We start from the raw sequence: 26,404 nt of genomic DNA on the forward strand, positions 1-26,404 counted from the left end.
AAGAAATCTGAAACGGGCTCTCTCATTGGCTTAAAATTTCCCCCTTGCTCCGCGTCCCCATCCGGGCCAGGCCCGACCGGGAGGTCAGTCGGAAGCTTCCGGCTAGTGGCGAGCGGAAACCCAGGTGTCCGGGCAGTGGGCGCTGAGGGTGAGTGCCGGGCAGCTGAGCCGGGGTATGGGGAGCCGGGGTGGGAGGATGTTTGCCCCGCCCTGTCTCCTCTCGGCTTGCGGGTTCTCCTGTCTAGGAGTTGGAGATGTGCATCTAGAGAGGCACCGCGACCCTTGCCACCTGTCTCTCCACCCACACACCGAGGTCCTCTCCACCCATCCTGGCCCCACCCACGCTGCCTTGGGGTAGGAAAAGGCGTCTCCTGAGTCGCAGCTTCTGACCTCCCCGGGTGTCTCACTCAGGCCTCTAAAGAGCTTAGTTTGCTCCTGGAAAATGGACCAGTGACTTACAGAGGCGTGTGCCAGGGAGGAGTTGGGCGGGGGCGGGGGGCAGGTGGGGCGGGCTGGAGCCTGCTCACACACAGGCTTGTTCTTGCAGAGTCGCTCAAAAGTAGGGCCCCAAGGCTCAGAGCAGCTGGGTATGGGTACCGGAAATGAAAGTCCAGAGCCGGACTGCCAGAAACAGTTCCAGGCCGCAGTCCGCGTCGTTCAGAACCTGCCTAAGAACGGTGAGGGCATGGGGACCCGTATTTGGGGGTCAAGACGACTGGGGTCCGCCTCCCAGGAGGCTTTGATCCTGGCAGTTTTTACAGACAAGTCCCTGCCTGAGTTGTCCTGGGGGTCCCCTCTGCCACCTGCCCCTGTCCAGCTGCCCTGTGGGACCCCTCACCATCTCTGCCCTCCCCAAGGGTGGTTCTCCCCCCACCTCCATCCCCTTTGAGCTGGGAGTGATGCTCTCTCCCCCACTTCCCAACCCCTGCCCAGGCTCTTACCGCCCCTCCTATAAAGAGATGCTGCGATTCTACAGCTACTACAAGCAGGCTACCATGGGGCCCTGCCTGGTCCCCCAGCCTGGGTTCTGGGACCCTATTGGACGTTATAAATGGTGAGCTCCCCATCGGCTGGGCAGACAGGCCTCAGCTGTCAACCAGCATTTCACAGCCCTCTGTTCCCCAGGGATGCCTGGAACAGCCTGGGCGAGATGAGCAGGGAGCAGGCCATGTCCGCCTACATCACTGAGATGAAGCTGGTGGCCCAGAGGGTAGGGAGAGGCTGCAGACTCCTCTCTGTGACCAAGCTCTCCGCCAGGTGGCCTGCCCCCCACCCTTCCAGTCCGACCCCATTATGTTCCCTGCACGTTGATACCCCTACCTATGGGAATTAACCACCTTCATGCTGTTCCCCCACCCCTGCCTCTCTGGTTCCTGACTGGGCACAAGGGTGGGGAGGTATGACAGGGCAGCAGCAGGGTGGAGGCGGCCCAGCTCAAGGGGGCAGTGGTGGGAGGGGCCAGCCCTTCCCCATTAGACCCCCTCCTGCACAGGTGATCGACACAGTGCCCCTGGGCGAGGTGGCAGAGGACATGTTTGGTTACTTCGAGCCCCTGTACCGGGTGATCCCTGACATGCCGAGGCCCCCGGAGACCTTCCTGAAAAGGGTCACAGGTCAGGCCCCCAGGCTGGGCGCTCCACGAGTGCTGACTGAACTGTCTCGGGGGGCTGCTCAGTTGGAGGGGAGCCTGGGGTCAGAGGGCTCTAGGTGATGTCCCCGTAAGGACCGCAACCAGCGCCCCTGATGGGGTGGGTCTCAGGCAGAGTCCATGGCTCACTGGGGAGCAGGGGCCTGATGTCTTCCCAGCCCCACCTCTGGGTGTTGTGTCTTCGCAGGTTGGAAAGAGCAGGTGCTGAATGGAGACGCCGAGCCTGCCCCAGAGCCTCCCTGCCTTCCCAAGGAACCAGCACCCCCAAGCCCAGGTCAGTGCCTGGGCAGGAGGGGCAGAGAGCCAGACCCAGGCCAGAGGTGGGGGGGACCTCCAGGCAGGGTGGCGGGGAGCAGGCTAGGTGCCACGCTGTGCCTGTCACGCCTCGTGCCCAGACACTGAGACCTCCTGCGCTCCCAAAGGCCAGGGGCAGGTTCTGGGATTCCTGTTCCAGGGCCCCCCTCAGGGAGCTATCTGTGCCTCTTGTGGCAGTATCTCTAGTGTGCCCTGAACAGACGCCTCTGCCTAGATGCACCCCCTTCCCTCCCTCCGTGGCCTCCCTCTTGTCACTAACCCTACTCATCCCCTTCTCAGGGTCCCGGCCCCCCAGGGACCAGGACTCTGAGGTTTTCTGTGATTCCATGGAGCAGCTGGAGCCTGAGCTGGTGAGACCCCCTCCCATCGCCTCCCCTTCCCTACCCCACTGGGCCCTAGCTGCTCCCGCCACCCCCCTTGGACTTTGTGACTCTTCTCAGCAGGTTGGGGCAGAGCAGAGGGGCGCCCTGGGAGGGGAGCTCAACACCGGGAACAGCACCGAGTCTCCTGCAGAGGAAGGTGAGCCCCTGCCTGACCCTTCACCCCTTCTGCCGTTCCCATGGTTGTGGTGCCCTGAGCCTTCCCCTGGCTGCCCTCACGGGGGGAGGTGGAATCCAACGCTAGGCACTGGAGAGAGTAGCCTCTGCCCAGGAAGGGTTAAAGCCAGACACTGGCCTGGATGGGCAAAGTCCCTGCCCGGCCTCCTCTCCGAGGGCCACCAGGAGCCTGTACCCGTGGCTGGCACTGAGGAAGGGAAGCTGGGGTAAAATTCCTAGACCAGCTCTCTCACCTGCACCTACGCGGCCTTGGGAGTCATCCTCTCTCTCTGGGTCTCCCGTTTGGGACTCCTTTAGGACAACGAATTCTGCCCTATCCCTTTCTAGAACTTCCAGTGTGCCACGTCCCATCAGGGGCACTTTTATAAATATTATCTCCTTTATTCCTCAGAGCGAGCAGCCCTGTGAGGGAGATGACATAATTTTCATTTGACCAACGAGGCTTAGAGAAGTTACTGACTTGCCCAAAGTCACACAGCTATGTGGTAGTGCTGCTGGGATTCAAACCCGTGGCAGCCCATTACTCAGCCACATGGATGGGCTTTACAAGACTCACACTTGGTACAAGGGATCGCACTCTGCTCTTACTCTTCCCTGGACCTGCCGCAGCCTGCCACCACCCTGCCCCTAGCTGAGCTGCCTCCTGAGCCCCCTTCCCTGTGTGTCTGTGCACTGCAGGGAGATTGGAAAGCACCCTGCTGGGGCCCCAGGAATTGGACACGTGGCTGGTGGGGACAGTTCGGGCGCTGCAGGAGAGCATGCGGGACGTCCAGGGGAGACTGCAGAGCCTGGAGAGCATGCCTGTCCCCCGCAAGCAGGTGAGCCCCGTCCGAAGGCCCAGGGCAAGACGGGGGCAGGACTTTGAGGGTCTCTTTTCTGGGCTCCTCATCCAGCCACTTCTGTCTTTGTCCCCACGTCTCTGCCTGCTCACACCTCTGCCTTCTCCAGGGAGTGGTGTGGCTCGTGGCGCAGGCAAGGAAGTCAGGGGGTCTGTAGTAGCGCTTCCAGCCTCGAAGTGGGAGAGGCCCTCCTTCCCTGCTCTTATCTCCCTCTGCCTGAAGAGTAACTGAGGACAGATGGAATTCCAGCAGTTGGAGGGGCCAGAATGTGTCTGCTCTTTGCATTGGGGCTGGGGGTGGGGGTGTCCCTATTGCCCCTCAGTCAGGACTTCTGTTCCCAGATTTATTGTCTCGCCCTCCCCAAAGTCAGCCCTTGCATCCCTCACTCCCTCCTCTCAACTTCTAGATCTGCTTGCCCCTTACACCTCTGCTTCTGCAAAATAAATAACAGCAGCCGTTTCTGGAACCCCAGCTGTGTGCCAAACACATTACCTGCATTATCTCATTTTATCCTCAAAACAAACCAGTGGAATAGGTTTTCTTTTCATTTCCCTTTTACTGATGAGGAAACTACAGCTCTGAGATGTTGAGTAACTTACCTGAGGGTACACAGCCTGGAAGAACCTCACAGAGCTGCTGTGAGGATGAGATGAGATAATGCGTGTAGGTGCTTCCGCAGCGCCCGGGGAGGACTTCTCAAACGGGGTTCATTGTTAGTATTAACATTAAGTAATGGAGCCGCGAGTGGCCCTAGCTCTGTCTCCCACCAAAGCTGGCATCCACCACTCACTATGAGTGAGTCTGTTCTTGCGAAGCCCGGAGTGGTGGGGGCAGGGGACGGCTGAGTTCCTGGATGCGGGGAAATCACTTACGTGACCCTTCACCCCCTTGGCACAGTGGGTGTCAGCCAGGTTGGCAGGAATTCCCTCAGATCCACAGCGGCTAACCTTTCAACACTCACCCCCCGGGGTTTTATTTATTGTTTACCTTTTACTAATTTTATATGCTGAAGATTTTAAAGGTTTCCACCCTTTTCCACCTTCCCTGTCTGTCCAGGCCAGGAGTGTCTGTTCTTAAGACTCTGTTAGTCTAGACTAGTCCCTCTTCCTTGCTACTGACTTGCGGATGAGACTGGATAGTGGTCCTGTAGAATGTTCCACTCTTGTGGTCTGTCTGATGACAGCCTCCTGGCTAGTTTACATGACCAGATTACATCAGAGGTGATGTTCTTTCTTTACATCAAGGGACACATACTTGGATGTCCTACCGTGAATGATTCTAGCGTGGACCACTAGCAGGGATGAAGGGGTGACAGTCTGTTCCCACCACTTGCAGCCAGGGAATGTCCAGTTCCCCATCAAGCCCATTTGACACGCAGCTTTTGACAATTGATAGATACTCCTTGCCTGGATCCGTAATTTATTTACTGGCTACAAAAAACAATGTTGACTTTTAAATTCTATTATTCCTTTAACATTTATTAGCTGTCATTTTTCTGTAGAGTTTCCCTGATCATCTAGGATTTCCCTGAAATCCAGTGCCTTATGGAAGGCGGAATAAGTGCTTAATTCTTTCTCTTTAGTTATCTATTTTTAGAGTAAGGAGTTGATTTAACAGCCACCTCAATGGTGATAACTTTCCCCTTTCTCTTTGAGTATCATCATGAACTCATGGGTTTTAAAGACTCAGTCTTTCAGTCAACTGCAATCATCATTCTTTTTGATGTCCAGGCTGTCACAACTTTGGTGGGACCCTTTCAAGCTGGGTCCTATGTTCTGGTAATTTGAACTCATTAATCTTTAAAAGCTTCCTTGCTTCCTGGTACAAGACGTCTCACATTCAATTCTACCTTCCCTGCTCCAGACCTAAAACCTGCCACTTCTCCATTCAGCAGAGAATGGTATTTAGAAACTAAAATCTGAGCACCCAGGGTCCTCATCTGAAATATGTGGCATGTCCTTTACAATATGGGGTCTTCGGGCCACACCAACAGGGTCACTGCTTTGTGGCCCAGAGGAGACAGCCTCGAAGCCAGTCTCTCCGCTCAGCAGCCTCTCCAGCCTTCAGCCTTTTCGGCACCTTGGAGGAGGATATGGGAGAGAGTTAGGGCTCAACGTGTCAGGGACAGACTGGGGAGAGGGAGGCAGAAGCTCCCACCTGAGCTCTGCAAGCAGGCTGCGAAGGAGGGCCCAGCCTGTGCTGAGGCCCGGGCTGGCTCCTGACTCTCTCCTCTTGGCGGCAGAGGCCAAGGCCCGGCACTGGGCTCTCTGCTCCCACGCTGCTCTTCTTCCTCCTGTGGCCCTTCATCGTCCAGTGGCTCTTCCGACAGTTTCGGACCCAGAAGAGGTGACTCTCAATGGAGGAGTCTCTGCAGCCAACGGAGGAGACTCTGAGCCTTCCTGGAGTTTAGGAGAACGGTGTTAAACCCCGCTCCCACCTGCTTCCTGCCCCAATTAGTGTTTGCCTTGGCACCTCTCCCCTAATGGGGAGCCAGATAGGACCCCACTCTTCCTGCCGCTCCACAGGAACTCCCCTCCTCTCACCCCCAACCACCTCAGGCTCCCTGGGGAGGCTGCACGTGTGGTGCACGTCCCCAGTTCAGGGCTGGCGGCTGATTCAGGGCGGAGCTGCCGGGTCTCAGCCTCTGCCCTCCCCACCCTCTGGGTCACCTGACTCCTTTCCCACCCCAGCCTCTCCCCGAGGAGGCTCAGCTCGTGGGCAAGTTGGGACTTGGGCCGGGGCCTGGAAGAATGATTGGCTGGGAGGCCCGACCGAGCTGGGGAAAGGCGGAGAGAGCTGACTCCGGGGGAGGGGAGCCTGCTCCGTCTTCCTGGCCGCCCTACCCCACATATACTCAGGACGTCTTCACTAAACATTAACTTACAAAAGAGTGTTTCACTGAATAAAATAAAACCTTCATCTTCTGCCGTCTGGGCTGCCACGGATTGAGGCGGGAAGCGGGTCCGGGGTGCGCGAGCCTCAAGTCCCTTCCCTGCCCCCTCCCCCGCTGCCCGTGGACGGCCCCGAGAGGCCAGCGGGCGGCGTCCCAGAAGAAGCATTTCCCAGCTCCCCGGGCTAGTGGAGGCAACAGCCCAGGGTCTGGAACGGAGGCGGAGGAGATGCAGGCGGAGGGGGCGGCGGGATGCGCCGCGACGGGGGCGGGGCCGCGGCCTTGGCCCCGCCCCCCGCCCCGTCGTGGCCGGGAGGAGGGAACCGGCGAGCTAGGGGTGGCGGGAGGAGAGGAGTGTGGCGGGGGCCGGGCACAGGCTCCGTCCACGCCCGAAGGGGAGGGCGGCCACCCCCTGATCCGCGCGCCAGGTGTAGGGTCGGGGCCGAGACTCCGGCCCTAGAAGTGCTCACCGCCCCCTTCCCCCTCCTCAGCTGCTCGCTCCCCGTTCCCCCTCCCGGTGACCTCCGCGCTTGGGCTTTACCGGGGAACTTTCTGGAAGGCCAAGGCCGGCGGGAGCTTCGTTCCCGCCCCTCCCTGAGGAGTGGGGGCGGGGCCCTGCGCGGGAGCCCCGGTGGGGTGGGCCCAGGGCCGGAGTGAGCAGAGACCTCCGGGGGTCGCTGGCTGCTGCAGACTAATGGGGCTCCGAAATTTTGAGTTAACCCGTATGTTAAGGATGGACACTGGAGGGCAGTGGAAGAGGGACCAAATGGATGCTGGGGATGCAGGAGTGGGGCGGAAGCCAGCTCCTCCAGTTGCACATACTAGCTGTGTGACCTGGGCCAGATTCTTAACTGCTCTGAGCCTAGGTTGCTTTGTGAAATAACGATGAAGAGCTCTTCATCATAAGGCACTCTAGGGGTTTAAGTGACCAGGACAGGGGCTTCCCTGGTGGCACAGTGGTTAAGAATCAATGCAGGGGACACAGATTCGAGCCCTGGCGCGCCACAACTACTGAGCCTGCGCTCTGGAGCTTGCGTGCCACAACTACTGAAGCCCGCGCGCCCAGAGCCCGTGCTCTGCAATAACAGAAGACACTGCAATAAGCTGGCGCACCGCAACGAAGAGTAGCGCCTGCTTGCCACAACCAGAGAAAGTCCGCGCACAGCCAACAAAGATCCAATGCAGCCAAAAATAAAAATTAAAAAATGAAATTTAATAAATAAATAAATAAATGACCAGGACATGTAAATGCCTAGCAAAGAGTTAAACCTCAGCTAATAATCAAGGTGCGTGGCCTCCTTTCATAGAATTCCAGAATTACGAACTATCAGTCTGGCCACCCCTCCCCTAATAGAACAAATGAGTCCATATAGCTGAGCCCTGTCCAGTAGACTGAGGTTGGGCTCAGTTTACCTTCCAAATCCCCTGATTGAGGGCACCCAGGAGTCCTCAGGCGTCTGAAAATGTAACAGTTTGGAAGTCTCTGACTCCAGGTCGAGTTCTCTGCAAAGACTCTTTTCCTCGGGGAGCTCCCAGTGTGAGGGGCAGCTCTTGCTCCCGGGAAGCCTCCTGCGTGACTGATGGAGCAGCACAGAGGAGGGGCAGGCTTTTCGGATAGACCTGAGTTCTTGGAAGCCCAGGGAAAACAGGCTCGGATGTTCAACCTCAAAACACCTGGATGTGCCTCAGGGTCACTCTTGCCTCTCCCTCTGGTCATACCCATCAGCACTTCCCCACAGAACCACTCCTGAGTCCCCAGACAAGACCTGTCTTGGGATGAGATGCTTGCTCTTCACAGAATGCCCTACTTCATGCTACTCTGCCTGAAAATGCTTCATCTTTCAGACAGCCAAGAAGTCACCTCCTGCATGAAACCTGTCCATAATTCTCAACTCCTACGCAACTTGGCTCACAAGCTCCTACCAGGAGTTTCTTCACTTGCTTACTGTGGTTTGATGGCCTCTCTACACATTACCTGAGTAGCAAGGATGACATTTTATTCACCATTGTGCCCTTCTATCCGATGTTTGCTAAGTGAAGAAGGGCCTGGGGTACTTCCCTGGTGGTCCAGTGGTTAAGACTCCCCGCTTCCACTGCAGTGGGCCAGGTTCGTTCCCTGGTTGGGGAACTGAGATCCCTTATGCTGTGTGGTACAGCCAAAAAAAAAGGGGGGGTGGGGTGGGGGGAGAGGGTAAAAAAGGAGAGAGAGAAAAAATAAATAAATAAGGACCTGAATTAGGCTGAAGCTGTTGGGGATAAAAAGGAACCAAATCTAGCGTTCTTACGAAAAAAAAGGAATTCTGTGTTTGTGACAGAAAGAAAAATGGCACGGGGTCACACACAAAGACCTTCGGTTTAGCTGAAATTGCCACTCAGTTGTCATGTGACCTTGGACAAGTCAATTTCTGAGATTTCTTATCTCTAAAATGGAGACAATAATCCCTACCTTGCCTAACTCACTGGGCTGTTGTGGTGGGGCAAATGGTTCTGTGTGTAAAAGAACGTTGTGCGGTGGAAAGCGGTTGGAATGTAATACACGGCAGCTGAGGAAGAAATAGAACAGTAAGAATAGAACGGGTCACTGTGCGTGTGGCAAGTGGGAGAAACTGAGATTTCGGGAGATTTTAGGCCTAAGTGATTTGGGCGGAGGGTTTGGGCTACTCCCGGCCCCTGTCCTTTGGGCGGGAGCTTGGAATCTGGAGAATTTTCACAAGGAGACTAAGTCGCCGCCCCCCTCCACCCCGCCATGAATCTGTCCCACAGTTCTGGGCCAGAATCCCCCTGCCTCCATTTCTGGGCAAGGATTCCTCCTCGCGGAAGCCTCTGGCTCTGCTTCCCTCCCGGTGTTGCCCAGCGCCTACTGACAAGGAAGAGCCTCTGTGGATGATCCCCCCTTCTCTCTCGCCTAGCCAGGCTTGATTATTTCAACTCAGTATTAACTTCGAACCCCTCCCCCAACAAAGAGGCTCATCGGCAGCCCTGGACTCTCCTGTCCGGGCTCAGGAAAATTTCCTGGTCGGTTCCTAACCGAAGAGACCAAGACGGCCCCAGAAGACCGTTTTCTTCGATAAAAGCTGAGGCCCGGGGAGGGGGAGGAGGGGGCGAGGCCTTACAGGCCGGGTCTCGGGGGAGCCCAGGGCGCACACCCGGTGCTTCCCGGCCCAGGCGAGACCCTCGGTCACGGCCCACCATTTTGCACTGGCCCCTGGGGCGGCGGTGGCCCAGAAGGACTACGCTGGGGCTGGGACTCGGCCACTTTCGGCCAAAGGTCCCGAGGCCAGTCCGAAGGCGGACGTCAACCGGGACTCGAACCTGCTTTCTCATTTTCCGAGGCCTAGTCCGAGGTTGCTGCCCTAACGCAGTCACACTGTCCCTTTAAGGCGGCACTTTTTATTCTTCATTTGTTTACTTCTTCATGCGCTTTTTAAAACAAAAATGTGTTCACAATATCCTTCCGCAAACGTCAATCCCAGTCACTAACCACACACTTTAAAGACATTCCTATAATTTTAAGAATCGAGAATTATTAGCCATGGGCCAACGTCTCTCTTTACAGAATTAAATCCTCGTTTACACTTTAGGGACTACTTTTTAGGAGTAAACCATTCTTGCTTTAGCTAACAAGTGTTTATGACCTTCAGAACCTTTCCGCTGAGGACAGAATACAATAGTAGTCTTTAAGACGCACCTTTTCATAAAAATATTCTGTGCGGGCCCTTATAGGCCATCGAATCTTCTCGTATTCCTGAAGCAGAATGGTATGGTCCAGAACCCGCCCCATCTTCTCTGCGATCGGCCTTCCTTCCTCGGCGAGACATGTGCCTCTTGACCAATGGGCGCTCACGTTTCTCTAGCGAGGGATAAACGATGGAAGGAGGTGGCCTGGAAGACGCCCCCGACGCGCCCTGGGATTGGCTACGTCGCACGGCTCGAGAGGACGGCGGGTCTGAAAGATGGGAACTACGACTCCCAGGTTCCTGCGATGGGGACTCCGTTACGCATGCGCGTGGGCGGGGCGGACCGTCTTCTATATAAAAGGGGCGCAGAGGGCTGGGAGGCAGCAGTTGGAAGTTGGCAGGTGGAGAGGCAGGTTGGGAGGGGAGGTTGGGGGAGGAGGCGGAAGAGGAGTTGTCGGAGGGGGGAGGAGGGAGGGAGGAAAAAGAGGAGGAGGCGGAGGAGAACTGAGCTGAGCAGAGCATCGAGCCAAAGGGGAGATGAGTTTGTCTGTCCTCGGCTGAGGCTCCGGCCGGGCCTAGGGAAGTGGGAGCACGGGTTGGAGCGACACCCGTGGAAGTGGGAGGAGGTGGCTCTGGGACTTTAACCCCTTGTGGGCTCTGCGGCAGGGGATTTAACCCTTTGTGGATCCGGCCCCTCGGAGTCAGCGTCATCGGGTAGTTTTAACCCCTTCGGGGCTGGGTTTAACCCGTTGGATTTAACCTAATCTCCTTGCCCACCAACTCCTTGATCGCGGGGGCGCTCTGCGGGGAGGCTTGAGGCCCACCCCCTCTACACAACACCTACTGTTCCTGCTGCTGCACCCCCTTGGACCCGCTAGCCGGCCGCGCTGTGGGCCCTTAACCCTTTACTGACTTGAGCTCCCCCAAATTGCAACTGGAGTTTGCTGACAGAAGGACTGGCTGAAGGCATCACTGCAGGAATTACAGACCGAAGAGGACTGTGCTGGACATTTCTGAAAGAAAAGAAAACCCTTTTTTCCTTAAGGATTTACAGTCAAAATTCTTCAGACTCCGAGGATTCTATTAGCAATGGCCGAGCCACTCTTGTCAGAGTATCAGCACCAGCCTCAAACTAGCAACTGTACAGGTGCTGCTGCTGTCCATGAAGAGCCGAACTCTGATCGCCCCCCAGGCGCGGAGGAGCGGGTGCCCGAGGAGGACAGTAGGTGGCAATCGAGAGCGTCCCCCCAGTCGGGTGGCTCTCCGGGGCAGGGCGGGGAAGGGAACCTGGAGCTCCAGCCGCCTCCCGTGCAGACCCAGATCTGCCCAGAATCCAGCTGTCCGGAAGCGGGTGAGAAGGGCCAGAATGGGGACGACTTGTCCGCTGGCGGTGCCCCCCAGCCGGCGGCGGGAGGGCAACAGAGGCCGAAGGCCAACAAGTTGGGGGCTTCTGCCGCAGGGGGCGAGGAGGCGTGGGGACAGCAGCAGAGACAGCTGGGCAAGAAAAAACATAGGAGACGCCCCTCCAAGAAGAAGCGGCATTGGAAACCGTACTACACGCTGACCTGGGAGGAGAAGAAAAAGTTCGATGAGAAACAGAGCCTGCGAGCTTCGAGGATTCGAGCCGAGATGTTCGCCAAGGGCCAGCCAGTGGCTCCCTATAACACCACGCAGTTCCTCATGGATGATCACGACCAGGAGGAGCCGGATCTTAAAACCGGCCTCTATCCCAAACGGGCTGCTGCCAAATCTGACGACACCAGCGATGAGGACTTTATGGAAGAAGCGGGCGAGGAGGATGGGGGCAGCGACGGGATGGGAGGAGACGGCAGCGAGTTTCTGCAGCGGGACTTCTCGGAGACCTACGAGCGGTACCACGCGGAGAGCCTGCAGAACATGAGCAAGCAGGAGCTCATCAAAGAGTACCTGGAGCTGGAGAAGTGCCTCTCGCGCATGGAGGACGAGAATAACCGGCTGCGGCTGGAAAGCAAGCGGCTGGGCGGCGACGACGACGCGCGCGTCCGGGAGCTGGAGCTGGAGCTAGACCGGCTGCGCGCCGAGAACCTCCAGCTGCTGACGGAGAACGAACTGCACCGGCAGCAGGAGCGAGCACCGCTGTCCAAGTTTGGAGACTAGACTGAAACTTTTTGGGGGGAGGGGGGCAAAGGGGACTTTTTACAGTGACGGAATGTAACATTATATACATGTGTATATAAGACAGTGGACCTTTTTATGACACATAATCAGAAAAGAAATCCCCCCTGGCTTTGGTTGGTTTGGTAAATTTAGCTATGATGTAGCTTGTGTGCTTTCTCCTGTTCTTTAATTATGTGAAACTGAAGGGTTGCTTTTCTTGTTTTCCTTTTTAGGAGTTTTTTTCTTTTTTAATGTGTAATTTGACCAAGCTATAAAGCATTTTTCTGTTAAAAATCCCCTCCTTAAATGGAGCTATAAGGTGGCCAAATCTGAGAACCATTAAATTCATTCTAGTTATAATAAATTTAATATTTGTAAATGTAATGTAGTTTCAGTGTGATTTCTAGAGCTAATTCAGAATAGTACTGATTTATGTGATTGCGTTTTTTTGGGGGGGTAAAGGAATCATCTGATTTGTCCATTTTCAAAAAACAATCTTTAATGGGAGAATTTTCAATTTGCCCAGTTTTCCCTTGAATGGGTTTTAGTGTGCTACAATATACAGTTCCGGCAAAATATAAAGATTTAATTATCTTCAATACTTAAGTGTGCTTGTTTTCTAGTGCCTTGGTTTTCTTTCTTGATGCTGGAGAAATAAACCAGTGTTGGGTGTTTGGGGAGTAGAATGTAACTACAATCAGCAGCTTAAAATTTTAATTCTGCTTCTCAATAGCCGTTCAAAAGTCTATTAACAAAAACGTGAGCCTAATTTGGCAGTTTGTCAGGTTAGACAACTGACAGCCTCATTTCATTCCTACAAGTGTGGTTTTAGTAATTCCCCTCTCCTCCCAATAAGGCTGGAAGGAGTTCTTGGATGCCTGGAAAAGGCTCTTCGTAAACCTCTTGCTTTCTTAGCGCAAGCAATGGCTGGATAAACTTGTGAGGCAGCTCTTTATGTTAAAATATTCAGAGGTAGAGAATATTATATTTATAGAGGAAATGGCCACTTGGGGCATTCCAAGGACTTAACCCTAATTGTCCAGTACCTAGGTGCTCCCTATACAAAAAAAAAAAAAAAAAGGAATAGACGCTGTCCACCTTTCCATGAGAGTCAAACTAAAATTAGAAATGCCCCCTCACTGCAAACCAAATGTAAAGCTTCTGGTTAAGGAGCTAAATTAAGTCCTTAGGGGCCAAGTGGGAACCGTGCACCTTCCCTATACAGCCGCTATTCTCAATCTCCTAAACTACTGATAGCTGCTTAGTCCTTGAGTAGTTCTGCTCTTGAAAATGCAGGGAGGCCCTGGGAATTAATTTCTGCCCCCAAATCAAGATAGTAAGAAATTATAAGATTGTTCCCTCCCGTCACCATGATTAACCCAGCCCATCTTCACCTGCCCTGTGTCAGTGCTTCCCTAAGCAACTGCACGGTTCAAATCACTAGCACAGGGGTTCCCTCACATGGGGCCTTAGAAACCATAGGGGGCCTTGGGCTCCACGAACCCCATGCAATTCTATGTGGACTTGTATTATGTGTACATTTTTCTGGGAAGAGGGCTTGAGAGAACATGAAATTATCAAACTCCTTAAAGGTTAAGAACCCCTGGGAAAAAACCTCCCATTGGGAAGCTTGCTTTTGCAGCTAGATGAAATACTGGAGGTGGTGGGAATGTCAAGAGTGAAATGCACCTTATGATGCATGACAAGCATACACAAATCCATGAGTCAAGGGAAATTATGGCAGTTAAGACTGACTCAGGGCCTTCAAAGCTGGACTGAGCTGGCCCTATTCTGGCAGATGGTCCACTGGAGACGATGTATGATAAGCTTTTCCTTTGGCCTAAAAATTACATTAAAAGTCTATTTTGAAATAGTTTTTGTGTTTTTAATTTTCCTTCTGCCATGACGTCATGCAGCAGTCCCAGAAGCAGCAACACTGCCCTCTGCCTTTACAGTGCACAGCAGAAGCCTCATTTTGACTGAACTATATAGGATGCAGCAGTGATGACCTCTGATTTCAGAAACTCTTCTTACTTAACAAGATGGATTTAAATATAACCATCTTGTTTCCCCGACTAATAGTCTTAGAAAGTCTCTTAGTGCATTTATCATCAGGAAAAAAGTGTAAGTTTTAGGAGACATTCAATCCAGTCTTAAAAAATATATAAATATTTAGTTTTAAGTAACTGTCATAAATTACTTTGATTTACCTTGATATGCAACGTTCTGTCTGAATTTTGCTTTCAAAGGCACCGACATTTTACTGCATTTATGTTCTTAGAATGATGAGATTTCTGCAAAATTTCAGTTTTCTATCAACACTTTCTACATTGAAACACTTGACTAACATATTGCTCTAAGGGCAGAGAGAAAAGACTCTGAATTACCTATACTAACAGGATCATGACAGATGATCCTCAAGTCCACTCTAGCCTTTCACTAAAGGCTTTTCTGCTAAACATTTTAAATGAGCTGCTCCAAAGATCATGCTTACACATTAGCAATTTCAGTTCTCTTTCTTATACTGGGGCCTGGATATCCAGCCAGGGCAAAGCACTTCCCAAATTTTGGAGACAGCTGGCTGGACTGCTTAATCCTCCTTTGAGTAAGGAAAACTTTTCTTGAGCCAGCCTATAACCTAAAGTGGCCCTCAAGAGACAGAGCCCTTTAGATTTCAGTTTGCAGGGGAACAAGCCAAGGAGCTCCAGATTGGTTTAGTTCTGAAAAATGGACTAGGTATCTAAAGAGAGGAAACATTATAAAATTAGACCAGACTAGGAGTCAAAAACCAGGCTCCTAGTTATACCTTTGACAAATACTAGCAGTAAAACCCTGGACACATCTCTTATTAAACTCTCTGAGCCTCATTCTTCATCAGCAAAATGGGGCCGTGCCTACTTCACATAACTGCTGTTAAGGATTAAAGGAGACAACATGAAAATAGGCTATCCAAAAGTAAGATACCATTGGTATTATTATTGGTTCTTTCTAAGACCAGAGCAGTTGCCCATTTGATCAGTATTTTAATTTTCACTTTGTCCAGAGTAAAATAAAAATCCTTTGCTTGGGGAAATATAAACAAACATACTTTACCCCAGTGACTTCAAAAGTGAGAGAAATCAAAGAGGGAATCTACAGAAATAAACAAGATCCACAACTAAATAGTCTACCTTCAGAAAACCAATGTTTAGTCAAATATTAGGTAATGCACTACAGGTGTCCCCCGTCCACTTACACCACCAGCAGGAAACAAGTATTCACAACAGTGTGACAGAAAAGCTGGCTAGAGTTAAATAGCACTGTACTTGTACCTAAGTATACCTGAGTTTGTGAGTTTCTTTAAATGATTTTTCACATTTCTCAAGCAAGATTATTGGAATAAAATTCCACTATCCTTTCTCGTGTAAAGTGTAAATGGTTGTTGCTAGAAATAAAAACTAATTTTTAAAAGAAAATGTCAAATTCAGGCCCTGAAGAGTGGGATCTGCTGACCAAAGGGTAACAGTCATACTCTGTAAGAAAGACAAAATGCATGGTCTAGGAGGCGAAGATTCACTATTTGGCCAATTTCTGCCAGTTGTCTTTGAAGGCTGGAAAGCATACAACCTCATTTCATTTCTTGTTGAAAAAACAAAGGCTGGTTTCAGACAGATCAATAACACAGCTCTCACAAATCCTCCTGAATGAAGTTTTTCTTGGGCTTTACTTAGAGGCAGTTCAATTATGACAAATGATGTAACATGGGTAACAGCAGGAATAATCCTAGCAGTTTACTAACAAACTTCTGCACACCAACAAAATTCTTTCAAGTTGTTGAGCTGGTACCAGGAACTGTTGGTAAGTCTCCTGAAACAGCTAGTGTGATTCTATCCCTCAATACAGCACCAAGAGCAGTTACATTTGGCTTAAAATTTTCCAAAAAGAGCAAAAATTTCAGAAGAGTATTGCAAACCCTCATCTGAAGGCACATTCTATTTGATACATCCACTGACTGTGTGTGAAGTGTTAAAAAGCCCTGGATCTACGGTGACCAAAAAGGATATTCCTGAAGGAAAATGTGGGAGTTGTAGAGTGTTCCATGCACAAGAATTTGAGAAAATGACAGCGTCACTGCTCTCGTAAACTACTGACTAGAATTTGTCCTAGACTCCAGAGCGTCAGAGGAGAATATTTGAAGTTCTGAAGTCGGCTTTAAGCACGCAATTCTGCATACCTGGATAACTCCAGGACAACTTTCAGGCAAAGGAAGAAGACCAACCAGAGGATGGAAGGGAATGTCTAGGTTAGTTCTACCCTCCTCTCTGGGTCTTACTAAAAGTGCATTTACAAGAGCAAACATTTGAATTTAAAAAGAGAAAGACAGAGAAGAGGATGGTGAGGGCTGAACAAAGTAAAAAACGACCTGGAAATCAAATAGTTCAGAAGAAAGTATCTTCATCCTGAAGAGGAGGACTGCTGCAAAGAATTACTCCTACCTCTGTCAATGAATGCTGCTCACACACAGCCACTACTCCCAGGAGGTGGCCATCAGGCAAACGTAAAACATCCAGGACTTGTGGTTAACAACTGCTTGGTACCCTGAGACTGACCCTCGTTCAACCTATCTGGATGGCCCATGGCAACCAAGGCCACACTTTGGTAAGGCAGGTCTCCCAAATGCCCCAAATAACCTTTGAAGCAGAAGTCCTCAAGTTCCCAAGTAACAAAGTTAGAGCAAGTAAATGTTTGCATAGCCACTGAAGGGTAGTTACTCCAGGTATTTATGAGGGAGGCTGCATTGATACCATTTCCAAATTAGGAAACTGAGGCATATAGGCTTTGTAGAATTCGTCATAAACCACAAAGCAACTCATCTGAAAGAGGAGAGCTGAGGAGGAAGTTGAAGGTCTAGTCGAAAGTTAGACAACAATAGGCTCAGCAACAAAATGGCCAGTTTGGCCTCATCTTCAGGATTTGGCCTCTAGCCAAGCCAACCAAATCTGTGGTAGCACACACAGAAATAGAACTTGGGAGTTCCTAACTTCCAGTACTGTGTTTTGCTCAGTAGATAACCAAGGGACCATTAATAAACTGATTTTACTCCCAACTTTTCTTATCAAGGAATGGAAAAGCTTATGGGTCAACCTTAAATATGATAAGCTTTCATCTTTAAAAATGAGTACCAAATTTCTGCACCTGGTACAGTATTCTCCACTTAGTAGCTTCCAAAGGTTTAACTAGATGGCTTCACAATGGAGGATGAATCACAGTCTGAGATCCTCCGCCATTAAATTCTTGACAGAGGAACCACAAAGATAATCTTTAAAGCCCCTTTCAGCTATAACTATTTAACTCCCACCAAGTTAATGTCAGCTTTTCCTAACTGGCATATTCTCTTGATCTAAACAACAGTGTGAAGTGAACATGACTTAAGCCAGGTCAACCCACAGCATGAATCAAGTGTCCTGAAGCTTTATTTAGGATAAGTGGTTCAAATTTTAGATGAACCTGAGTCAAAGGTGATCGTATTTTTGCAATCCAGTTCTAAGACTTTCTCTGAGAACATCTGGGGGGCAAAGGGAGAAAACAGTTAAAGCTATGGAACTGTTGCTATGGAACTGTCACTCTTACAACTTAAAAAAAAATCACTTTATTAATAGGAGGAACAGGGCTTCAGTTCTGAAGAAACTTTGCTATTAAGGCCAAATGCTTCGGAACGATTTGACCAACTGTAATCAGCAATGAGACGCATCACAATGTACCCTCTAAGATAAAGCTCACCGCCCACTCTCCTAATTCCGAGTCTACCTAGGCATAATTTCAACTGACCTTTTAGCAACAACATTAAGCTACCCCTGACCTATGAATCGCTCTGAATTTAGATTTCAAGCAGTAAGAAACAAAATGGTTTCATCTGCAATTCAAGAAAAGAATTCCACATCAAACTTCAATCCTTAAGAAGCTGCTACAGCTATAAGGTTGAGTGTTTATTTTTCTCAAGGTAGGTTTCCCCTGCTCCCCCAAACGCCACATATATGAAGTAGCTCAAAACTGCAATTTCTATTTTGGTGGCCATCTGGGATCCACAGAAGTGACTTTCAATTACTTGGAATTTCAAAATAGAGGCTCCCTAGTAACAATGCACCAGTGGCAAAATACTCCCCCATTTTGTTTCGTCTGTGGGAGAAAAGTTCTTTAAACTGGAAAGAATTTGTAGCCTTATAAAGACTACGTTGGAATTAGTTCGTTTTTTCCTTTAGGAGGGCGGCCATCTCCAAAAGTTTTGGTAAAAGTTATGGCTCAGATTTCAAAATGCAAACAGATGTTCCTGGAGCATCCGAAATGGGCCACTCCACGTTTATTCCCAGAACCGTGGCGACTCCAAGTTGTTTTGTGTCCCAACTCTGCAAAGGGCAAAAGCGCAAACCCCTTTGGTGTAAACTTTCGAGAGAAGTGGAACAGCACACTTTTGGAGTTTCCCAAAGCGGCTGGCGACGTGCGAGGTCAGGTCGTTCTGAGAATCGGGGCTGGACAGGAGAGATCTCGAGGGCAAGAGCGCTCAGAGATTTCCACGTGCCCCGATCTAGCTGGTCCCTGGGGAGAATTAGTGGTTGCTACAGTAGGAAGAAGGCTGTTCCTGTTCACAGCCCTGGCCGCGGGATGGCCTTGGTGTACGGGGGGAGATGGTGGGTGCACCTGGCTCTCTGCCCTCGGAGCCTCCAGCTGACTGCCACGCCAGAGGGACGCGCGGCCGGAGCTGCGACCTCCACCCGCCCTCGCGGCGCCCATCGAAGTGGGGGTTCCCGCTACGCCGGGCCTCGCCGCTATACCCAGGCCGCATGGGGGTGGGGAAAGAACTTAGCGGAGCTCGGCCTCGGGATCTGCGCCCCCGTGTAAAGAGCAGAGGAGAGTCATTTCACCCGCTCTCTACTCAGCTGGGGTCTCAGGAAATACGCGGTAATTACCCAAGAACCCCGCCCTCTGTGAGAGGCGAGGCTGCGGGGCTGCCGGGATGGTTTGAGGACCGGGCCCGGCCAGAGAGACTCCAACCTTCACCCCCCCGCGGTCCCCGGTCCCACCCCCCGCCGTCTCCCGGCGCCGCCACTTCAGGCAGCCCACTCGGCCCGGCCTCTCCCCGCGCCCGGACCACCCCCCATGGGGTGCTCTCACTGCGCAGCGAGTCCCTCCGCTGCCTCCTCCCAGCCCAAAATGGCGGCGGCGGCCACCGATCCTTCTCGTCGCCTTCCTCTAGGGCCGAGGATCCCTCCGCGTCCAAGCCCCTCCCCTCTCAGCCGGATCTGTTTTCTGCCCAGTAAAGATTAACGCCATCAATGAACTCTTTAATTGAGCTCGGATAGGCGGTCGACTTGTGCTTCCGCACAGCTAATCGTTGACGAAAAAGGGAATATTGGCAGGCGAGTGGACCAATCAAAGGAGGCATCAGTGAGCGCGGGACGCCACTCGCGCAAGGGTAGATGGGTTTTAGAGTTTTCTGTGTACTTGTTGACACTACAGGCTCTTGATCCGCTTTCCTCAGCTAGAAGAACTACAATCCCCAGCAGGTGCCGCGCTGCCAGGCGGTGGGGGGGGCCCTCCCCCCAACCTCAGCGCCTGAGCGGCTTGACCAGAGCTGCAGCAACTGCAGCAAGAGGTAGGGCTGAGGCGTTGGGAATTGCAGACAGGCGGTCGCACAGAAAGACACACAGATGTAGTCCTGTGCATAGCCCCTGACAGCAAATAGGTCAGTTCCGCCTTTGCAGAATCTCCTTCCCGGATCATTTCCCCTCTTCCAAGGAATCCTTCCTTATCCCTGTTGGGTTTCCCTCTCAGCTGCCTGTAGTGCGAAGACTTCTTACCCTTTCCTCCGTTTCCCATCCTGAGAAGAAGGAGGGAGGCAGGCCAGGCCCTGTAGATGAAAAGGCCTCAGCCCCAGGCCGGGCCCCTTCGTGTGTTTTGAGGTGTTGACTTCTGGAGCCCAGCCTGGGGAGGAGGTGGGGGCCTGCAGTCAAGGTTGGGGCCGCTGGAGGCAGTGGGGAAAGGACTCCTCCTCAGGCTTGTCGGAGCCACCGACCCACTCCCCTCCCAGCCTGTGCAGGCCATCTCTGTGTCTTCGCCTCCCCAGGCAGTCTTTTCCCCTCTTTGGTTGCTGGGGGAACAAAGCTTAGGCCTGGCTGCCTAGCTGCCAGCCTGCCTCAGTGAGTTGCAGGAGGAGAATATAGGACATAAGCCCTGGCCTGGGGCCTGGGGAACAGGACTGGGGAGATGGCCCCTTAATCTCCACTGGACCCCTTGCTGGCTGGAGGTGTGAAAACCAGGCTGGAGGCGGCCCTTCATTTGAAAATGAGGGTGTGCAGGTCTGGTGCTACAAAATGGCTGCCGCTGCCTTGGTAAAGATTTGCTGGGTAGCCAGAGTCTTCCTGAAAATTCTCCCTCGGGACTTAGGTTTCTCTTATTTAAAGCAGGTGTCACTAGTTAAAAGGCATCTGCTGAAAGATTTGGAACAGAAGAAGGTGGCTACTCCAAACCAGACCAACTGTTAACACAAAGTCACCAGCAGCCCTGGAGGAGGCCAAGGTAAGCCCCGTTCTCCCAACCACCTGAGTGCCCTGGACATGGGTCCTGCCAGCTGGGATCCTGGCTTCTTGTCTCAGATGTGTTAGTGGATTTGGAAAACCAGTATTTTTAAATGAGTCCCCACTGTGCGCTGAGCAATTCTGCGCTATATCTCGTGAAATCCTAGCAGCCATTCAGGGTAGAAATGACTATTCCCATTTCAAAGAAGCTGATGTTCTGAGAGCTGACATGCCTCTTCTAGAATCAGGCAGCCAGCAAGCAGAAGACCCAGGGTTTAAACTTAGCGTCTTAAACAACAGAACCCTGCCTTGCATTTTGTCTAGGCTGTGAACCAAGTCTGAAGCAGGGAGAACAGTTTGAGCCATCGGTTCATAATTTAGGATGGAGGTTAGGGGGTAGGAAACCACCCAGGAGAGAGGGGAGAGACAGGTTGTATCAGGCCCTCAGAGAACATCACCTTCTGACCTGGCAACAGGAGCCCGAACCCTCCCACCCTATGCTCTCTCTCACCGGCCCCCACCTTGCCCATTCTTCTCCCCTAGTCCACAGCTCCCTATAGGTAAGGAGGGAACTCTAGTCCTCTGATCCACCCTACCTAGCTACTTCCAGTAAATTTTCCAGATTTATTTAATTTGGAGTTCATGGCATGTCAGGGCCTAAAGGTTCAGAGAAGGCAAATGGCTCACCCGGGATCACACAGCTTCTCTGCAATAGTGGTAATGGTGGAAAGGGGACAAGCCTTCAGGAGGGACGCAGCATGTGGGGCTGAGGGGCAGGGCTGGCTTGGGTCGGGGTGGGGCAGAAGTTCTTCTCAGTTGGCCCAAGACACTGGTGGTGACAAGACCTGTCACTCTTTTTTTTTTTTAATTTTTTTTTTTGCGGTACGCGGGCCTCTCACTGTTGTGGCCTCTCCCGTTGCGGAGCACAGGCTCCGGACGCACAGGCTCAGTGGCCATGGTTCACGGGCCCAGCCGCTCCGCGGCATGTGGGATCTTCCCGGACCGGGGCACGAACCCGTGTCCCCTGCATCGGCAGGCGGACTCTCAACCACTGCACCACCAGGGAAGCCCCAAGGCCAGTCACTCTTGATTGTATTGTTACTTTATGACATTCTCCCTGCAGGTAAAGTAACAATACAACACAACAAACAACACACGTACACACACTCCAACGTACCCCATCCCAAATTATGAAGAGAACTTTGGGGTCTCCAAAACGCACGTTAACACACCTCCAGCTCTTACAGGGCTGCATACACCCGCCAGTACACTCGCTACACTCGTGTAGACCCACGCTCAGATGTCTCTGAACCGTGTTGAACATTATAAAACACTGTGCCAGTGGTGGTGGTTATTATTAGAATTCCCCAGACCACAGACTTCCAGCAATTCATTCTCCTCCCCCAAACTCAGTACTCCCACCCTCACCACGGCAGAGATAAACAGATGCCCTGAACACACGCACTCTTGACAGAATCCTTTCCGCCTCTTAGATAAGGTGTAGAATTCGCTGGGCTACAGACTGGAGATTGGCCCTTCCTCTCCCTAGTGCTTTCCTGCCCCTCATGTAGAAGAGTGATACCAACTTGTGCCTGGAATAAATACACTCCATTCACGCTAGAATGACAGAAGCGAGAGTCTCATGTTCCAATATCTTTTGGATCCCCCTCCACTTCTGGGCTTATGTCATTTAACATATATTTATTGAACACTCACCTTGGGCCATGCTTAGCGACACAGTGGTGAGCTGGACAGGACACATTCTTCTAGGAGAAAGACAAATGGTAATGTGCTAAACGCTAAGTGGGACATTAACTGTCACATGACAGGGAGTCACCGGGAAGGGGAATATGGGGGCTACTTAGGGGGGTCAGGGAGGGCCTCTCTGAAGAGCTGACTGGAGCTTAACCCTAAAGGATGAAAAATAATGAGTTATGCAAGTAGCTGGAAGCAGGATTGGCAACATGATTTGTGGGGTCAGTGCAAAGGGCTCTTAATTCAAAAATCACTAAGAAGTTCAAGACAATGACAGCAGAGCATTAAGCAAAGCAAGGGGCTTTTCTGAATGGGGGCTCTGTGGGATGGTACAGGTCACTTGCAAGGAAACCAGCTCTGTCTGAAAGATAAGCTTTCTAGGAAGAGGGAAGAGCAAGTGCCGTTTGGGCTTCTGATCAACCCAATAATACATCGGGAGCCACTTCCCATCCCATTTCAAAGAGTATTTATTGAATGTCTACTCTGTGCCAGGTGCTGTTCCAGGCATTGAAATTACAGAGTGAAATACACGGGCAAGATTCTGGCTCTCACCATGAGTTTGCTTGGGGCGGGGGGGGGGGGTTGGGGGACAGACAGTAGACAGGTAAGCCCAGAAACAGACAACTGGTTGTAGAAGGTGCGAGGCTAGAGAGGGGCCAGGTGAGCTGGGTGTGGGCAGGTCGGCTTCAGGCTGGGTGAACCGAGGATTCTACCATGGGACGGGCCATCTGTGATCTGGCCTCCTTTTCCCTCTCTCTTTAGACCTCTCGTGTTCCTGGGAGCCCCAGAACATCCCCTGAGCCTCATGACCCTGGAGGTTCCCTGCCCCTGACACCCCGGATGGAGAGCCACTCAGAGGAGGAAGATCCTCCCGGCAGTGGCCTAGGCTGGAACGGTAGGGGTCCCCGGGCCCGGAGCCCAGGGGGCTGCTCAGTGGAGGCCGTACTGGTACGGAAGAAGCACCGCCGGCGGCCCTCAAAGCGCAAGCGGCACTGGCGACCCTACCTGGAGCTGAGCTGGGCCGAGAAGCAGCAGCGGGATGAGAGGCAAGGCCAGCGGGCCTCCCGAGTCCGAGAGGAGATGTTTGCCAAAGGCCAGCCCGTGGCACCCTACAACACCACCCAGTTCCTCATGAACGACAGAGACCCCGAGGAGCCCGACCTGGATGTGCCCCGAGGGGCCTCCCACCCGGGCTCCAGTGGGGAGAGTGAGGCCGGGGACAGCGACTCGAGGGGCCGAGCTCACGGGGAGTTCCAGCAGAGGGACTTCTCCGAGGCCTATGAGCGCTATCACACGGAGAGCCTGCAGGGCCGCAGCAAGCAGGAGCTGGTCCGCGACTACCTGGATTTGGAGAGGCGGCTGTCGCAGGCCGAGGAGGAGACGAGGAGGCTGCAGGGGTGCGCCAGCCAGCGGCCCTGTCGCCAGGTGGAGGAGCTGGCCGCCGAGGTGGAGCGGCTCCGGACGGAGAACCAGCGGCTTCGGCAGGAGAACGAGATGTGGAACCGGGAAGCTGGCCGCCGTGGTGGGGAGCCGGGCACCTAGGAGAAGTTTCTGCTTCGTACACACTCAGGCCAGCCGAGTCTCAAGGAGGCAGGTCTCAGCACCTCTGCGCCCCCCGGAGAACAGCTCATTGAGGTTCCGGCTTCCATCTTGTCATCGCCACAGTTCGTTCTTTGAAGTTTGTTCTTTGATGTCATCTTATTTTTCACAAAGGAATTAAATGATTTTGGTGAGATCACATGGGAGTGGCTAGCATTGATTACACTAGGGCTGCTCTAAGAATCAAAGCACTTCCATCGCAGAGAGGCCTGGGGCTGCCCCCAGCCTAGGAGGACAGCAGACCCCTGCACTGGGGGCTTCTCAGCGTCTCCAGAATGCCTGAAATCTGCTCCATGTATCTGGGGGCCATCAGACTGCTCTGAAGGTTTTAGAGGGGGGAAGGCAGAGGCGGGAGGGGTCTCAGTCAGGAGTCACCAGGTTCCGCCAGAGCCTGACTTAAGATGCAAGATTGCTGTGAGGAGCTGGGAACTTCCCCTGGAGGAGAGAGGGCTAGGCTCAAGTCCAGGGGTTTCTTCAGGGTTTGTTCCCAGGCTCCCTGTATTTTCCCTATCTTCCCCACAGTTTAGAGGGCTCGGCTAGACAAGGTCTGGGTGCCTTGTGTCTCTCTGTGCTTGACAGCCTCCCCACCCGCCCCCCCATCTCCCAGCTGGGGGTTGGGCAGGAGGTCAGGTTTGCCCCCTGACCTCCTAGAAGAGCACTTACAAGTAAGCGCTCAAGGGGAGTTTTCTCCTGATGGAAAATAAGCCCAAGGCTGGTTGGACAGGGGATCGATCCTTAGCAGAGCTGGAGGCTTGGCTTTCGAGGTGCCTGCCCTGCATCTGTGCATCCTGCTGCTTTTAGCCTAATCACCTGTGTGGTTAATTCCCTCCGAGGTGAGCCCCTCACCTGTCTGTCTGATAGAGAGCTGAGTCAGCCCGGATATGCCACCAACACACCAGCAGTCTTGGGCTCTGAAGCGAGCTCACACACCCCTCACACGCAGACCCACCTCTCCCCAGACACCTTGTCTCTTGTTCTTGTGGCTGCAGAGTGTCAGGCTGCGGTGGTGGAGGGGAAGTTAGTTAACTCACCAATGAGCCTGTATTGGCTCTGCCACCGTGCACAGGGAGGGCCAGAGGCCTGGCGGGCCCAGCCTAACCTACGTTCCAGGAAAGCTCATCTTGACAGGCCACATTGGGCGAGAGAAGGGCTCGGGCCTGGGAGCTGCTGGGATGGAAATGTTGAAAAATCCTGTGTGTTGCCAGGACAACTTTCATTTCTTCCCTGTCACACCCAGACCTCTCCAGCGTCTTCTACAGCGACGTAAGGCCAGAACAGATTCTAGGAAGGGATGGGTTTTAAGAGAGCAAAATCTCCCATCTTTGGGGTCTCCCCCCACCCAACCCTGGCTGGGAGTCCTAGCCCCCTCCCCTTTGATCCCAGACACCTCTGTCAGGAAGGGCTAGAGGAATGATTATCCCCACTTTGCAGATGGAAAACCCAAGGCTCAGAGAGGAAGCGGCTTTTGGATTCCAGGAAAGCTGGCCTTAGGCCGGCCTTCCCCTGTGGGGTGCTAGCCAGGGACCTGAAGGCCCCTGGGCAGGGCGCAGGCAGCCTCCCAGCTGCTGCATTCCTCAGCATGGAGCTGGAGGGAGAGGGGAGGGCCAGGGCCAGGACAAGGTTGTTTACCCGGAGGCGTGTGTGTGTGTGTGTGTGTGTGTGTGTGTGTGTGTGTGTGTGTGTACAAGTAACTAGGAGGGGAGAGAAGATTCCAGAGGGCTTTTGGAGTGTGGGGGAGGGACGTGGGTGCAGTGTCGAGGGAGAGGGTGATGGAGGTGTATCCCTGAGCAGGCAGGAGCTGCACACGGAGGAGGGGACAGGTGAGGAGCTTGGCCTTTCTTGGCCAAGGAGCTGAGGAGCCTGGAGACAGGAAAGCTGCTGCAACCCTAACAGACACACACACACACACACACACACACACACACACACACACACACACACACACACACACACACACACACACACACACACACACACACACACACACACACACACACACACACACACACACACACACACACACACACACACACACACACACACACACACACACACTGGCTGAAGGGCTCTGGGTCAGAGTCACACTGAGGTGGGTTAATTTTCCCAAGGCTGGTGGGGCCCAGGATGGGGCAAGAAAACAGAGGAGGAAAACAAAACCAGAGGAGAAGGGTGTGGGATGGGAGAGTGTCAGGAGGGGCTGACAGGGATCAGTGAAGAGTCAGTGTCACCTCCTTCCCCCCACCTGGGTCCCTGACCTCAGTGCCCAGAACCCAGGGTAGAGCTGGCGTGACTCGGGGCTCGGCACTGGGGAGGGCCAGCTCAGCCCCGGTGGCCAGGTGCGGGTTCTTTTTGCTTTTCCCTCTCGGAGCTGCCTGGTCCTGGGACCCCACCTCAGTGAGGAAGCTCCAGTTGACAGCCTTCACCACCCTATCTACT

At 52.8% G+C, this 26,404-nt stretch overlaps 3 protein-coding genes across 8 annotated transcripts; all 3 read left to right on the plus strand.

The window, feature by feature from the left end:
* The first annotated feature begins 45 nt into the window (after positions 1 to 45).
* On the plus strand, positions 46 to 6,287 carry ACBD4 (acyl-CoA binding domain containing 4). 6 transcript variants are annotated; one of them, XM_060081990.1, is made up of 11 exons: positions 47 to 148; positions 246 to 354; positions 548 to 677; positions 934 to 1,054; positions 1,111 to 1,210; positions 1,493 to 1,613; positions 1,836 to 1,922; positions 2,243 to 2,313; positions 2,404 to 2,482; positions 3,199 to 3,338; positions 5,602 to 6,287. In XM_060081990.1, exons 3-11 carry the CDS (start codon positions 590 to 592, stop codon positions 5,707 to 5,709), a joined length of 915 nt encoding a protein of 304 aa, XP_059937973.1. In that variant the 5' UTR covers positions 47 to 148; positions 246 to 354; positions 548 to 589; the 3' UTR covers positions 5,710 to 6,287. The 6 variants fall into 6 exon arrangements, with proteins under 6 accessions (XP_059937974.1, XP_059937973.1, XP_059937977.1 ...); XM_060081991.1 differs by lacking the exon at positions 246 to 354 and having other exon boundaries at positions 46 to 148; XM_060081994.1 differs by lacking the exon at positions 47 to 148 and having other exon boundaries at positions 173 to 354; positions 5,674 to 6,287.
* A 4,089-nt stretch (positions 6,288 to 10,376) lies between these two features.
* HEXIM1 (HEXIM P-TEFb complex subunit 1) lies at positions 10,377 to 12,446 on the plus strand. The gene has a single exon (XM_060082134.1). It carries the CDS (start codon positions 11,016 to 11,018, stop codon positions 12,060 to 12,062), a length of 1,047 nt encoding a protein of 348 aa, XP_059938117.1. The 5' UTR covers positions 10,377 to 11,015; the 3' UTR covers positions 12,063 to 12,446.
* A 6,278-nt stretch (positions 12,447 to 18,724) lies between these two features.
* On the plus strand, positions 18,725 to 24,109 carry HEXIM2 (HEXIM P-TEFb complex subunit 2). Its single transcript, XM_060081776.1, is given in 5 exon segments — positions 18,725 to 19,353; positions 20,344 to 20,395; positions 20,504 to 20,578; positions 20,580 to 20,615; positions 23,132 to 24,109. Coding segments are annotated over 5 exon segments (1,572 nt in total). The 3' UTR covers positions 23,912 to 24,109.
* The last annotated feature ends 2,295 nt before the right edge of the window (positions 24,110 to 26,404 follow it).

The sequence above is a fragment of the Mesoplodon densirostris genome, chromosome 18, assembly GCF_025265405.1.
Source record: "Mesoplodon densirostris isolate mMesDen1 chromosome 18, mMesDen1 primary haplotype, whole genome shotgun sequence".
NCBI lineage: Eukaryota > Metazoa > Chordata > Mammalia > Artiodactyla > Ziphiidae > Mesoplodon > Mesoplodon densirostris.

What these genes read in the sequence shown, in the direction of transcription:
- HEXIM1 (XM_060082134.1), top strand. Translation starts at nt 11,016, where the DNA reads ATGGCCGAGCCACTCTTGTCAGAGTATCAGCACCAGCCTCAAACTAGC.
- ACBD4 (XM_060081989.1), top strand. Translation starts at nt 590, where the DNA reads ATGGGTACCGGAAATGAAAGTCCAGAGCCGGACTGCCAGAAACAGTTC. An exon ending in TCAGAACCTGCCTAAGAACG is followed by an intron (nt 678 to 933) that starts GTGAGGGCATGG and finishes ACCCCTGCCCAG; the next exon opens with GCTCTTACCGCCCCTCCTAT. An exon ending in CCTATTGGACGTTATAAATG is followed by an intron (nt 1,055 to 1,125) that starts GTGAGCTCCCCA and finishes TCTGTTCCCCAG; the next exon opens with GGATGCCTGGAACAGCCTGG.